The 16,612-nt window shown below is 42.0% G+C and overlaps 1 protein-coding gene across 1 annotated transcript; it reads left to right on the forward strand.

Annotated features, from left to right (window-relative positions):
* Window positions 1-1,477: 1,477 nt before the first annotated feature.
* Window positions 1,478-16,612, forward strand: LOC110894956 (phosphoinositide phospholipase C 6). Its single transcript, XM_022142215.2, has 9 exons — window positions 1,478-1,995; window positions 2,633-2,829; window positions 13,691-13,826; window positions 13,910-14,110; window positions 14,646-14,971; window positions 15,108-15,225; window positions 15,293-15,445; window positions 15,522-15,608; window positions 16,253-16,612. The coding sequence occupies exons 1-9, from the start codon at window positions 1,633-1,635 to the stop codon at window positions 16,541-16,543; spliced, it is 1,872 nt and encodes a 623-aa protein (XP_021997907.1). The 5' UTR covers window positions 1,478-1,632; the 3' UTR covers window positions 16,544-16,612.

The following is a 16,612-nucleotide window of genomic DNA, read 5'->3' on the forward strand; positions in this document are numbered from 1 at the left end:
ATTCATCGTTCTGCAAATCAAACACGCAATTCGGGGATCAAATTATCCGAAAAATTACTCTGATACTAACTAACGCAACAATTCCGTATCATCAACATCTAGGTCTATTATCATCCATCCTTACAGAATCTCAAATTGACCCTTAAAATTGAACATACATACCCAATACCTAAATTGCAAAATCAGACACAGATCTCATATCCACAAACCCTAAAACCCAAATCCCTCAAAAACCCATTAAAATTGGTTCAAGAAAGCTTACATGAGATCTTAAAACAGATTCCCGACCTTAAGAGGCAACCCGACATTCTGATAAACCCTAATCTTACCACCCAACCCTGCAGTCACGATCACCAAACCCCATGTCGTTGATTGGATATTGTTGTTGGGGGTTGTAGCAGCGGCACCTATGCCTAACAGCAACGAACCATCATCGGACTCATGCTTGTAAAGATGATGCTTCCATGGCTGTTTTAGGTCTCTGAAGATTACACCTTTTGAAGTGGGTCTGTTTTAGGGCTCTGAAGAGGTGGTGGGGGAGGTTGTGGTGTGGGGTGGGGTGGGTGTTGATGGTGGCGGTGGTGAGAAGGGGAAGGAGGGGCGGTGGTTGTGTTGCTTGTGGCAGCAGAGAGGGGAGATGGAAAGAGAGACAGGGGGGGTGGTGTAGTGGTGGTGCGGTGGTGGTGTTAATGGAGGAGGGAGGAGGTGGCAGTGGTGAGAAGGGGGGGGAGAGTGGAAGTGGTGGTGATGGGAAAGATGATGCGCTTTTATAGGGTGATTTATTTAGTTTTATTATTTTTAATTAATAATCTGTTATAATGAAACGAAAATGACAAAACTACCCCTGAGGAAAAAGACTAAACATGAGAGTTTAATTTGGGGAATCTGGCCTGATTTCACTTTTGGACCAAAATGGCAACAAAATTGAAACCACAGGGACCTAAACGCAAAAGGTTTGAGATTTGGACTAAAGTGACAAAACTACCAAAACCTCATGGACCAAAATGGCAGTTTACTCCAATTCTTTTTGTAAAGATATTTATCTAATAATTAGCGCTTTTATGCACCAACACAAGTTAGTAATGCCCACCTTCACCCCTTCTGAGTTTATAACTTGTTTTGGTACGAAAAATTTTTATGTTTTATGAAATTTTCATAAAAGTTGTTTATATTTTTCATTTTAAAAATAAATTTTATTTACTCTCTCTCCATACATAAATAAAAATTATATAGAGACATGACACATGAGGACGACTCAGAACACCATTCTCATGTCATGTCTCATCTTCGAGCGGGATGCAATGGGATTGCAAGATATAACACCCTCGGACCTAAGTAAATAAAAGAAAGAATTATATAGATAGTTCATATGATATTCTTGTATCCCGATGCAACTATCGTATAATTCTTTCTAAATAAAAAAAAACATATACAAATAAAAAAAATCAAGAATTACAAATCAAACAATGGTACCTCAAAAAATCACAAAAATTGTAGAACCACCACCTTCATTCATCATTCTCTTCCCTCAAAAAAATTTCTTCCTGTTTCCTCTCCTGCAACAATCCAAACAAAAAAAAAATCCCAAATTCAAACAACATTGACACCCACATTACAATTCACAACCCACACATGAGCCACAATGATGAAAAAAAGGACCGAAGGCGTAAAAATGTCATGGGCAGCTACAATTATTACAAAATGTTCGGTTGTTTTAACCGAAAGTTCAAAATCAACGATCTGGGTCCACCCCGTGACGTCATCGACGTCTTTAATTTGTATACAAAGGATGAATCAGAAATGTCACCGGATAAATTTTTACGCTTTTTGGTTGAGTTTCAGAGAGAAGAGGGGTACACCATTGGCGATGTGGAGCGGGTCATGGATCGGGTCCTGAATCTGTCACGCTCTCATTTGACCCGTTATGTTTTTACTGTTAATGATTTTTTTCAGTATTTGTTGCTTGATGACGTCAATGGGCCCATTAAAACTCAGGTGGTTTTTTTGTTTTGACTTTTTTGGTCAAAGATAGAGGTGTGACTTTGACTTTTTTTATGATCTTATAATCTTTAATGTGATGTTTGTGTTATTTGTCATGGGTTTTTGGAGAAGTTGAATTGAATTATGTGTTGATTTTGGAGTTGAGAAGCTGTTTGACCTGGAAAGTCAACGCTATGGTTGTTGACTTTTATGTCCAAGGTTTAGGTTAATAATAATTTTGTTGAACTATAATTTAATTAAAAAATTGGTTGAAAGTTCTAGTGAAACTATGTAAATTAGTCAAGTTGCACGTTGTGAAGCACACGAGACCCCATCAAGACCCTGCTAACTAATGAGATTAGGTAAAACGCAACTTATGCTTTATAAATGGCCTTTATTAAGAACCGGTGGATACCGATACGTTTGATGAATACCGATACATGTAATTTTGAAAGTTTTAATTGTTTTTACCAAGTAGATTAGGTTATTATTTTTCATAATGAATGATAAATGGAGTAGGACAAGAATGTAATATGCCCATATAATACACTCAAAATACCATCTATATGTCTTTACATGTCTATTTGTGTGAAACACTTGTAATTTGTGTGTGTTTGGTGTTTATGTTCTTTAACAATTTGTATGATTTCAGGTACATCACGATATGACCGCTCCATTGCAACATTATTTTATATATACGGGTCATAACTCATACCTTACCGGAAATCAACTAAGTAGTGATTCTAGTGAAGTACCAATTATAAAAGCTCTTGAAAGAGGTGTTCGAGGAATTGAACTTGATATATGGCCAAATAATTCAAAAGATGGAATACATGTACTTCATGGGAGGTATGCATACCAATTTTTTTGTCTATTTTTAATAGATGTTGTAAATTCGACCAATATACATATGTAGGATCTACTTGGGTTTGGTTTTATCTCAAAAGGGTCAAATAAAAATGCTCTAATATAGCGGGTAAGGATAGTGTAAAAATGGCCTAAAGTGTGAGAAGTATATTATAACACTATATATAATACCATATAAACACCGTATAACAATATGTAACACCATATAATACCATATAACACTATGTAACACTATATAACATTATATAACAAATATAACACTATATGTCACACCCCCAAAATCCCACCTGCGGAGTACTACCGCTTGGAGGCGTGACTGACCAGGATCCAGCCACCAATCATACTGAACAAGCATATAAGTAGTTATAAAAGTTTAACCATCACGATTGGTGTTCCAAAACAAATAAGTTTAAGTTGCAAGCGGAAGCATAAGTTTAATGTTATAACATAAATTCCAAAAGTTTCAAGTTTAACATAGTCTTGTAGCAATCCCTGTCCCACAACGATCCTCCTTCATGCAAGCTCCCACTGAGTACCTATGGTCCTGCAAAGCATGTAGTAACGAGTCAACAACTAGTTGAGTGAGTTCACGGGTGGGCGTTCGTTTTAGTTGTTTCGAAAACAGTTTACTTTATCTGGCATCCTGCCGTGGGGGTTACCCCATAGTTTAAAAACGTGACATGTTCGTTCCCAGTTACTCCGGCACTCCGGCCGTGGGGGCTACCCCATATAGTTATCAGGCATTTCGGCCGTGGGGGCTACCCCATGTACATCATCTGGCTCTCCAGCCGTGGGGGCTACCCCATGTGTATACTAGACTCGTTACCGTATCGATTGCTGACTGTAGTCATGTTTATGTGCCCTGAAAACATCAATGTCTATCATCATTGACGTGCCCCAGATCCATTAGTTCACGCCCGTCCTCTGCGGCACGGTGTGAGGCTTGTCAGACCTAAATAGCGCTATCTAACTAATGACCCGCTCGCCATTGGCCCGGCGATTAGTCGATACAAAAAGGAGGGACTTCGTGATAGAGTTTTAGTCTAGTACGTTTATCCGTCCGTCCGGACGAGGAATCACATTCCTGAACCACTGACGTCCTACCCAAGGAGGACGAGGAACCACGTTCCTTAACCCCGTTCCCAACCCAGGGAATTCCCATGCTTTGTAAAGGGTGTGAACTCACCTTGGTTTGCTCGGCAGTCAAACACAGAAAGTCAATCAAGTCGCAAGTAGTCAATAACGTCCTAACACGGATATCACGTATAATCAGATTCGAACCAAGTAGTGCACAAATGTTCAACACGTTTGGCAAGTACGTTTAGCAGTAACAGTTAACAGTCAACAGTAGCACATACGGTTCACAGGTTCAGCCCAACTACTTAGGCCCAAACACGTAAAAGCAGTTAACACAGAAGCCCATCAGTCTGGCCCATTAACTAAGGCCCAAAAAGTGTGGTCTCGAGTCGCAACCGGACTCGCAAGCATGGTCTCGAGTCATGCTGTGTGTTGATCATGGATGGTTGCGAGTCGCAACCGGTGTCGCAACCATGGTTTCGGTTCATCATGCTGAGGTCTCGAGTCGCAACGGGACTCGTAACCTGTGGTCTCGGCTTGTCCTGTTATGGTTGCGAGTCGCAACCGCGTGGTCTCGAGTCGTAATCGCTTGTGGTTGCGAGTCGCAACCGTGTGATTGCGAGTCGGTAGCAGTCGTTTTCAAGTTCACGTGTTGATGCAGATATGGTCAGATCAATGGTACATTATAATCAGGCCCAAATCAGGAAACTACCAATAGCATTCCACTAACAGTTTTCCTAATCAGGTTACTAGTCAAAGATGGATCAAAATCACAAGGGTTTTCATATCTTAACTATCATTCTAAGTGTTCTTCATACATTCAAACCCATATTCAACAAGTTCATAACATATTAACCACTTATTCACCCGAAATCATGAACAACTATCAAGATACTATTTTACTAGCATGCATCCTACTTGACAAACATATTCATTAGCCGATTTTCTTAGTATAAACACCCACTTTTCGGATCCAAACCCAAGTGTAACCAACATCATTATTCACCTTTTTAACATACAATGACCCATTTTTAACATCAAGCATTTATGCAAATTTCAACACATAACAAGAACATTCATGAACCGATTTCTTTCAAACATCATGCATAACTAAGTTAACTACCATATTATCACATAATCTCATCATACCAACATAACATAAGCATATTAACACTAAGTATTTAACAAAACATCAAGAACACTAACCGGTTATGGGTTTTGAGAGTGTGTGAAAAGCTTCCTACCGGGTGTGTGTGTGTGAGCCGATCCAAGTCCAAAGATCCGAAAATGATGAAGTGTGTTTATGTTCTAGAGTTTAGGTGAGAGAGAAGTAGGAGAGTGTGTGTGTGTTCTTGTTCAACAAAGTGGTAACAAATAACTAAGGTTTGGTTTATATAGCCAAGTTCCAAGTGTGTGCACCCTTCATGGGTTTCGAGTGGGTTTACGGCCCAATGGCCCAACCGGCCAAAGGTTCTCGGCCCAAGGCCCAAAACCGATTACTATTCACTCGAGACCTCATGGTCTCGAGTCGGGTTCCTTGTTGTTTCGTGTCGGGTTCTCGGTTCACTTATAATACATATAAATATAAACAATGCACACATAACAAGCACATATCATGTAAAAAGGTTCACGTTATCATTTAGTTTAATCATTCAACTAATCACATAACGTACAAGCAAGTTACACCGAAAAGTTCTAAATTTCGGGTTGTCACATCATCCCCAAGTTGAAAGAAATTTCGTCCCGAAATTTGATGGCACTCACTGAGGAAGCTAGTTAAGTTGCAAGGTTTTCCCGGTTTTCCTGGGGTGTCACATCCACCCCCCGTTGATCTGGAATTTCGTCCCGAAATTCCGTAGCTTCAGCCTCAGTAGCGTTTGTACTGTTCTCAAACAGTTGGGGATACTTTTGTTTCATCCGATCTTCGCGCTCCCAGGTAAACTCTGGGCCGCGACGTGAGTTCCAACGAACTCGAACAAGAGGTATTCTGGTGCTCTTGAGGACCTTAACATCCCGGTCCGTGATCTCGACAGGTTCTTCGACGAATTTCAACTGTTCGTCGATCGTAAGTTCCTTCAGAGGAACTACGTGCGTCTCATCCGACAGACACTTCTTCAGATTTGACACATGGAAAACGTTGTGAACTGCCCCGAGTTCTGCTGGTAATTTCAGTCTGTAGGCCACCTTGCCTATTTTCTCAAGAATCTCAAAAGGTCCAACGTACCGTGGGTTGAGTTTGCCGCGTTTACCAAAACGAACCACACCCTTCCAGGGTGAAACTTTGAGTAATACCCGCTCCCCAACCTGGAGCTCAAGTGTTTTCCTGCCCTTATCGGCGTATGCCTTCTGACGGTCACGAGCGGCCGCCATGCGTTGTCGTATTTGAGCAATCCGCTCAGTAGTGTCTACCACATGTTCTGGACCAGTGATTTGACTATCCCCCACCTCTGCCCAACAGAGGGGTGACCGGCATTTACGTCCGTACAATGCCTCAAACGGAGCAGCTTTAATGCTGGTGTGGTAGCTGTTATTGTACGAGAATTCTACGAGTGGCAGATGCTTTTCCCAGCTGTTGCCAAAGTCGATTACACAAGCGCGAAGCATGTCTTCTAATGTCTGAATAGTTCGCTCGGACTGCCCGTCCGTCTGTGGGTGATACGCTGTGCTCATATCAAGATGTGAGCCAAAAGACTTGTGCATTGCCTGCCACAGTTCCGAAGTAAAACGTGCATCTCGATCAGAGATGATAGAAGTGGGCACCCCGTGCCTCGAAACAACTTCCTTGAGGTATATTTCTGCTAAAGTGGAGAACTTATCCGTTTCCTTGATTGCCAAAAAGTGTGCGGATTTTGTGAGTCGATCCACGATCACCCATATAGTATCGTTTCCGCGCTGTGATCTAGGTAAGCCAGTAACGAAATCCATGGAAATTTGCTCCCATTTCCATTGTGGTATCTCTGGTTGCTGAAGTAGACCTGAGGGTTTCTGATATTCTGTCTTGACTCGCGCACAAGTCAAACACTTGCTGACGTAAGTTGCTATGTGGGCCTTCATGCTAGGCCACCAATACGTGGTTTTAATATCGTGGTACATCTTGTCCGAACCAGGGTGTACCGAGTAGCGAGATTTGTGTGCTTCATCCATCACAAGTTCTCGTAAGTCGCCATAGAGTGGGACCCAAATGCGTCCTGTCACATAATAAGCACCGTCTTCCTTCTGTTCTAAGCGTTGCCTTGACCCGCGTAGGGCTTCAGCTCTAACGTTTTCTGGTTTCAGTGCTTCTATCTGAGCAGCTCGTATTTGCGAAGGTAGACTAGAATGGATCGTGAGTTGTAAAGCTCTTACACGCTTAGGCGTAGTGTCCTTTCGACTCAGGGCGTCCGCCACTACATTGGCCTTGCCCGGGTGATACCTGATAGAGCACTCGTAATCATTCAGCAGCTCGACCCATCGTCGCTGCCGCATATTCAGTTCCTTCTGCTTGAATATGTGTTCTAAACTTCTGTGGTCGGTGTAGATGGCGCACTTGGTTCCGTACAGGTAATGCCGCCATAACTTGAGTGCGAAAACAACAGCTCCCAGCTCTAAATCATGTGTCGTGTAGTTCTTCTCGTGAACTTTGAGTTGTCGTGAGGCGTAAGCTATGACTTTATCTCGTTGCATCAATACACAACCAAGACCTTGAATTGATGCATCACAGTAAACCACAAAATCTTCTGTGCCCTCTGGCAGTGAAAGGATAGGTGCACTGCAAAGTCTATCCTTTAGATGCTGAAAAGCTAACTCTTGTGCATTTCCCCAATGATAAACAACGCCTTTTTGTGTTAACACGGTAAGTGGCTGCGCGATCTTAGAAAAATCCTTAATGAATCTCCTGTAGTAACCTGCCAATCCCAAGAATTGGCGAATTTCCTTTGGGGTACGAGGTGCAGGCCAGTTCTTAATAGATTCCACTTTGGATGGATCAACGTGAATCCCATCCTTGTTCACCACATGCCCTAGGAAATGGACTTCACGAAGCCAGAAGTCGCATTTCGAGAACTTTGCGTAAAGCTGTTCCTTCCGGAGGAGTTCCAAAATAAGTCGTAGATGTTGTTCGTGCTCTTCTTTGCTCTTAGAATAGATCAGGATGTCGTCGATGAAGACTATAACAAACTTGTCCAGATACGGTTTGCACACTCGATTCATCAAATCCATAAAAACTGCCGGTGCGTTCGTCAGCCCAAACGACATGACTAGAAACTCATAGTGTCCATATCGAGTCCTAAAGGCCGTCTTAGAGGCATCCTCTTCCCGAACTCTCAACTGGTGATATCCCGATCTCAGATCAATCTTTGAATAGTAGCTCGACCCCTGCAACTGGTCGAACAAGTCGTCAATACGCGGTAGAGGATAACGATTCTTCACAGTCACCTTGTTGAGTTCGCGATAGTCGATACACATTCTGAAGGTACCATCCTTCTTTTTCACAAAAAGTACTGGAGCTCCCCAAGGCGATGAGCTAGGACGAATAAAACCCTTATCCAAGAGTTCTTGTAGTTGCGTGGAGAGTTCTTCCAACTCTGATGGCGCTAAACGATAAGGTGCACGGGCTACAGGCGCGGCTCCAGGAGCTAGATCAATCTGAAACTCGACTTGGCGATGGGGCGGAAGACCAGGTAATTCCTCAGGGAATACCTCAGGATAGTCGCGTACAACGGGAAAATCTTCTAGCTTCTTCTCCTTTTCTGTGGTGTCAGTAACTAGAGCCAAAATCGCAGTGTGGCCCTTTCGTAAGCATTTCTGGGCCTTAAGAAGAGAGATGATGTTCTCAACAGCACTTCTCTTGTCGCCACGAATCATGAGAGGTTCTCTACCTAAACCAGGAATACGAACGATTTTCTCGTTGCAAAGAATCTCTGCTCGGTGTTGGGATAACCAATCCATCCCAATGACAACGTCGAAACTACCCAAGACAATAGGAATAAGATCGATAGAGAAGGTCTGGTTAGCGAGAATAAGCTGGCAACCCTTGACTACGTGTGAGGCTTCCAAACTCTTACCATTAGCTAGCTCTATGGTGTGCTTGTCGCTCAGGGGTGTAGGAATACGCTTAAGCATCTTACTAACTTCTAGGGACACATAGCTAGTATCGGCACCCGAATCAAATAAGACTGTAACATAAAAGTCGTCGAGAAGGAACTTACCCGTCACCACGTTGGGATCATTCCTTGCTTCACCTTGACCAATCACGAACACTCGTCCCCTAGCACCATTGTTATTGTTCCCATTGTTACCATTCCCCTGATTGTTGTTGTTGTTCTGGTTCAGTTGGGGACAATCCTTCTTGAAGTGGCCTTCAGCTCCACACTGAAAGCACCCTTTGTTGTTACCCTGCTGCTGTCGCTGGTTCTGCTGAGGTTGCTGACGATTCTGATTAACGGGGTATGCGCTTCTGCAATCCTTTGCAACATGACCAGGCTTGTTGCATCGATGACAGTTGCCCCTGGTGCATGGCCCACTGTGGTGTAGGCTACAACGATTGCACTTGGGGTGATTCCCCTTGTATCCACCATGACTTTGACCACTAGATGACTGCTGACCGGGGCTCTTGTGATCATCCGTCTTTCTCTGCTGAGACTGAGTTTGCACTGAAGTTGAACCCCTGCTTGAAGTTCCATCCCATTTCCGTTTATCCCCACTAGAAGCACCAGAAGTAGTTGCAGCACCTATACGCTTCGGTAACTTGTTCTGCTCCACCGCTTGGTCAGTGAGACGGTGAGCCAACTGTACAACCTGCTGGATAGTAGTCAACCTCGCTGAAGTCACATGACTTTGGATCTCTGGCACCAAGCCCTTGAGATAGAGTTCAATTCGCTTATACGGAGGGTCCACCATAGTAGGACACAACAAGGCAAGCTCATGCGATCTCTTAGTGTATGCCTCAATTTCTGACCCTGACATCTTGAGATTGTAGAACTCATCTTCCAGTTTGTGAATGTCGTCACGACTGCAGTATTCCTCCCTGATCATTTCCTTGAAGTTTTCCCATGGGGTGGCGTTGGCAGCAACCAACCCTAACATTTGCACTTGAGCATTCCACCACGTGAGAGCCAAACCCTCGAGAGTACCAGTAGCATACTTCACCTTGCGCGCTTCAGGGCATTCGCACATTTCGAACACAGACTCCAGTTTCTCAAACCAGTGTAGGAGACCTACTGCTCCTTCAGTTCCGCTAAAAGTCGTGGGTCGACAGTCCATAAAAGTCTTAAAAGTGCACACCGGTGCCTGAGCATACTGACCTAAGGTAGGTGAAAGAAAAGACAGAGTTTAACACAAAGGTTGGTTCACGAGAGTAGGATCCAAATGATCCTAGAACAATTTCGGACTGCAGGATATACCTCCTGCGTGTGCAGCTGCGAGCGCTGCGGCAACTCGTTCGTTGATCAAAGCCGTCAACTGGGCTTGTGTCATGTTAACGCGTCCAGACATGGTTCTTCATAACAAGAGTAATACGTGTGAGAGAGGTTCGCGAAAGTACGATAGTAGGACAGAGTAAGCACGCACGTGTTCAAACAACAGTAGTTATACTAATCAAGCATACCATGAGCAATGTACTACGCAACTAACAAGTAGGCAATATACATACATCATATTACCTAGAACGTCGAGCCTTGCATGAGGAGCGAAGTGTCGTTGTGGACCGTTGAGCACTAATCCGGTTATAGTCTGGTTTTAACAAAAACGTTTCTCCTTTATTAAAACCAAGTTCACTATAACCAATGGCTCTGATACCAATCTGTCACACCCCCAAAATCCCACCTGCGGAGTACTACCGCTTGGAGGCGTGACTGACCAGGATCCAGCCACCAATCATACTGAACAAGCATATAAGTAGTTATAAAAGTTTAACCATCACGATTGGTGTTCCAAAACAAATAAGTTTAAGTTGCAAGCGGAAGCATAAGTTTAATGTTATAACATAAATTCCAAAAGTTTCAAGTTTAACATAGTCTTGTAGCAATCCCTGTCCCACAACGATCCTCCTTCATGCAAGCTCCCACTGAGTACCTATGGTCCTGCAAAGCATGTAGTAACGAGTCAACAACTAGTTGAGTGAGTTCACGGGTGGGCGTTCGTTTTAGTTGTTTCGAAAACAGTTTACTTTATCTGGCATCCTGCCGTGGGGGTTACCCCATAGTTTAAAAACGTGACATGTTCGTTCCCAGTTACTCCGGCACTCCGGCCGTGGGGGCTACCCCATATAGTTATCAGGCATTTCGGCCGTGGGGGCTACCCCATGTACATCATCTGGCTCTCCAGCCGTGGGGGCTACCCCATGTGTATACTAGACTCGTTACCGTATCGATTGCTGACTGTAGTCATGTTTATGTGCCCTGAAAACATCAATGTCTATCATCATTGACGTGCCCCAGATCCATTAGTTCACGCCCGTCCTCTGCGGCACGGTGTGAGGCTTGTCAGACCTAAATAGCGCTATCTAACTAATGACCCGCTCGCCATTGGCCCGGCGATTAGTCGATACAAAAAGGAGGGACTTCGTGATAGAGTTTTAGTCTAGTACGTTTATCCGTCCGTCCGGACGAGGAATCACATTCCTGAACCACTGACGTCCTACCCAAGGAGGACGAGGAACCACGTTCCTTAACCCCGTTCCCAACCCAGGGAATTCCCATGCTTTGTAAAGGGTGTGAACTCACCTTGGTTTGCTCGGCAGTCAAACACAGAAAGTCAATCAAGTCGCAAGTAGTCAATAACGTCCTAACACGGATATCACGTATAATCAGATTCGAACCAAGTAGTGCACAAATGTTCAACACGTTTGGCAAGTACGTTTAGCAGTAACAGTTAACAGTCAACAGTAGCACATACGGTTCACAGGTTCAGCCCAACTACTTAGGCCCAAACACGTAAAAGCAGTTAACACAGAAGCCCATCAGTCTGGCCCATTAACTAAGGCCCAAAAAGTGTGGTCTCGAGTCGCAACCGGACTCGCAAGCATGGTCTCGAGTCATGCTGTGTGTTGATCATGGATGGTTGCGAGTCGCAACCGGTGTCGCAACCATGGTTTCGGTTCATCATGCTGAGGTCTCGAGTCGCAACGGGACTCGTAACCTGTGGTCTCGGCTTGTCCTGTTATGGTTGCGAGTCGCAACCGCGTGGTCTCGAGTCGTAATCGCTTGTGGTTGCGAGTCGCAACCGTGTGATTGCGAGTCGGTAGCAGTCGTTTTCAAGTTCACGTGTTGATGCAGATATGGTCAGATCAATGGTACATTATAATCAGGCCCAAATCAGGAAACTACCAATAGCATTCCACTAACAGTTTTCCTAATCAGGTTACTAGTCAAAGATGGATCAAAATCACAAGGGTTTTCATATCTTAACTATCATTTTAAGTGTTCTTCATACATTCAAACCCATATTCAACAAGTTCATAACATATTAACCACTTATTCACCCGAAATCATGAACAACTATCAAGATACTATTTTACTAGCATGCATCCTACTTGACAAACATATTCATTAGCCGATTTTCTTAGTATAAACACCCACTTTTCGGATCCAAACCCAAGTGTAACCAACATCATTATTCACCTTTTTAACATACAATGACCCATTTTTAACATCAAGCATTTATGCAAATTTCAACACATAACAAGAACATTCATGAACCGATTTCTTTCAAACATCATGCATAACTAAGTTAACTACCATATTATCACATAATCTCATCATACCAACATAACATAAGCATATTAACACTAAGTATTTAACAAAACATCAAGAACACTAACCGGTTATGGGTTTTGAGAGTGTGTGAAAAGCTTCCTACCGGGTGTGTGTGTGTGAGCCGATCCAAGTCCAAAGATCCGAAAATGATGAAGTGTGTTTATGTTCTAGAGTTTAGGTGAGAGAGAAGTAGGAGAGTGTGTGTGTGTTCTTGTTCAACAAAGTGGTAACAAATAACTAAGGTTTGGTTTATATAGCCAAGTTCCAAGTGTGTGCACCCTTCATGGGTTTCGAGTGGGTTTACGGCCCAATGGCCCAACCGGCCAAAGGTTCTCGGCCCAAGGCCCAAAACCGATTACTATTCACTCGAGACCTCATGGTCTCGAGTCGGGTTCCTTGTTGTTTCGTGTCGGGTTCTCGGTTCACTTATAATACATATAAATATAAACAATGCACACATAACAAGCACATATCATGTAAAAAGGTTCACGTTATCATTTAGTTTAATCATTCAACTAATCACATAACGTACAAGCAAGTTACACCGAAAAGTTCTAAATTTCGGGTTGTCACACTATACATCTATCATAGACATGCTATCAGACAACCTATAGTGTTATATTTGTTATATAATGATATATAGTGTTACATAGTGTTATATGGTATTATATGGTGTTACATATTGTTATACGGTGTTTATATGGTGTTATATAGTAATATATATAGTGTTATAATACACTTTGAGCACTTTTTACAGGATTCTCTACCTATAGCTTTGTAAACATAATTAACTCATAGTTATTCACATTTTCTTTAAAAACATGGACGAATATGTGTTCATCGGTTTACCCAACCCGGCCTGTCTTGACTTGTCCTAAAATGTCCTATTTCAACCTGGATGTGTTTTGACTCATTACCCAAATGCTACGGAATACTTAGGGACTGACCCGCTAATCTTGGCACCTTTGTTAGCAAGCTTTTATTTCATATTTATGATTTGCATGGTTCTATGTTCAAATTTCCAATGAAAATAGGACGTTGACAACCCCAGTAACGCTTCACAAATGTTTAAAGTCGATTAAAGAACATGCTTTCGTCAAATCTCCATATCCTGTTATTATCACTTTAGAGGATCATCTTACACCAACTCTTCAAGCTAAAGTTGCAGAGGTTAGCTTCACATTTCCATTTGGTTTTAGTAAAACTAAACCTTCGAATATCATTTATCGTATCAATCATCTATGGTTGTTTAGATGGTCACAAGCACGTTTGGGGATATGCTATACTACCCAAAGGAAAGTGACAAAGATGCACTCCCTTCTCCCGACGCATTAAAACATCAGATCATTCTTTCAACAAAACCACCAAAAGAGTACCTTCAATCCAAGAACGCGGGCAAAGAACATGCCTCGGTGGATAAAGATTCTTCTTCTGATGAGTTGGAAGATCGTCGGGTGAGCTAGCTAGAAAATTATTCTTTTCATCATATTTAAAGCGAGTAAAGAAAGATACATTTTGCAAACATTAATGGTTCAAAACAAACATTTTTTTTCGTATGGGTCGAAACGGGCCAATTGGGTTAGATTTAGCCCGTAAACATTTTTTGAATAGATAGTCAATGTGTTAATTATGATTACAAAAAGGATATTTTCGAAATAATAATTCAGATATATGAATAAACTGTTTGAGAAGGTTGTATGCGTTACAAATAGGCTTTTGATGACTTTTCAACCCCGTAACGCTTCCCATTCTTGCTAAATTTTCTGATTCACCATTCGAGATAAAACACAACCATACCGACCCGACCCTTACATAAATAAGTGGGTCAAAATTGCCACATCTAGTTTGTAAAAGCTACAGCTAGAACTGTTTATTTTGCACAAAACAACGGTCTCCTGTAAAGAAACGTTAACTTTTGACGGTTCGTAAAGTTGATTACTCTTTCTAAAGTGGATTGGTTTGTTTTCAATTTGGTTTTGTTAATATCAGAGCAACAGTGATCAGGATGATGATGATGATCGGAGATGCAGTGTAAGCGATAGATATTGTGCAAATGAGGTAAGCACAAGCACAAGACCGACTCAACAATTGTCAGATCTCCTTGGTGGTTACTATGAAGATGACGATATTGAAGACGAAAAATATGAGCACAAAACGCACCTCGAGTACAAACACCTCATTGCAATTCATGCTTCTAAACCCAAAAATGGAACAAGAAAGGCGTTAAGGGATGAACACAGGAAAGCTAAACGTCTTAGTTTGAGCGAACAGGCGCTTCAAAGAGCTGCAAATCTATATGCACTTGATATTGTCAGGTAAACCAGTAAGTTGTCTTACTTCAACTTTGATTATCAATAATTACATTAAAAGTACAATAAGTATTACATGAATAGCGGGATGTTTGGACTTTTATGTGTTCTTGGGACTAAACACGTGTTCATTTGCGTATAGGTTCACTCAAAAGTATATTCTCCGGGTGTTCCCGAAGGGAACGCGCGTTACCTCAACAAATTTTAGACCACTTACTGCATGGATGCATGGTGCTCAAATGGTTGCCTTCAACATGCAGGTGAGTTTTGATTATTGGCGATTTTTTGGTTTCCTTTTTTTCTAAGTTGTTTGATAATTGTGAGTAGGGGTATGGGAGATCACTTTGGATGATGCATGGTATGTTCAGATCGAATGGAGCGTGTGGTTATGTTAGAAAGCCTGATTTTCTTTTGAAAACGGGTCCTAACGGGGAAGTATTTGACCCCAAGGCAACATTACCAGTGAAGAAAACATTGAAGGTCTAATAAGTCTTGATCTCTTGGATTTCATGAACCCTCTTACTCCTTTCATAAAAGCATGTGTGATTTTTTTCAGGTGAAAGTGTATATGGGAGACGGGTGGCGTTTGGATTTTAGCCAGACTCACTTTGATGCATTCTCACCACCAGATTTCTACACAAAGGTTAGTACTGTGTGGATTTATGACACGCCACAAACTTAACAGATATTCACGGGTTTTGTCTAAACGGGTTGGGGTTAGTTTCTTATCAAACCCACTAACATGTTTAGCTAAACAGGTCGTGTTCAGGATTCCCATGGATTGACCCGTTAACCTGTTTATATGTATATGTACTTTTTAATTTATTTTTTTATGATAACTTAAACTCATTGAGTTCTGCTAAAATTATTAGGACGAGAAATGAGCTTTAGGTTTTATAGTTTTAAGCATTTGTATTTTTGGTTGTAAATTTATAATTTTAGAGTATTTATTGCTAGCTAAATAAAAACGAAAATCTTCAGTCAAACAGGTCGTGTTTGTGTCGACCCACAAAAACTTGTGCCCCCAAAACACACAATAGTGTCGGACCCGCATTAAGTAGGGCCCTTAGTTTAGGAGTGTTTGGATGTGCGTTTTGAAAATGACTGGTGAAACTGAGTATTAAAACAAATCAGAACATGTTTATTCAAACAATTATAACCAAGTCAGGATAACCAAATAATCAGTTTCAAAACATGTATCCAAACACCCAGGATTTCCCATATGAAATAGGATTCAAGGTATCTGAACAACCTTAACAGTATCTAACGGTTGAATGGGATCAACAGATATATATGGCTGGAGTGCCTGCTGATGTGGCAAAGAAGAGAACCAAAGTAATTGGAGATGACTGGACACCCGTATGGAACGAAGAGTTCACATTCCCGTTGAGAGTCCCAGAGCTCGCGTTACTTGAGATAGTTGTACAAGAATATGATGTCGACAAAGATGACTTTGCGGGTCAGGCATGTTTGCCTGTATCCGAATTGAGACCCGGGATTCGTGTAGTTCCGCTCTATAACAAGAAAGGAGAGAAATTTAAATCTGTAAAGCTTCTTATGCGATTCCTCTTTGTATAAACACATTTTACAGTGTTCTTCTTTGATCTTTTTTTTTTACTTAAAGAATTTGATCAGTGTACTTTGACA

Source organism: Helianthus annuus, chromosome 12, assembly GCF_002127325.2.
Source record: "Helianthus annuus cultivar XRQ/B chromosome 12, HanXRQr2.0-SUNRISE, whole genome shotgun sequence".
Taxonomy (NCBI): domain Eukaryota; kingdom Viridiplantae; phylum Streptophyta; class Magnoliopsida; order Asterales; family Asteraceae; genus Helianthus; species Helianthus annuus.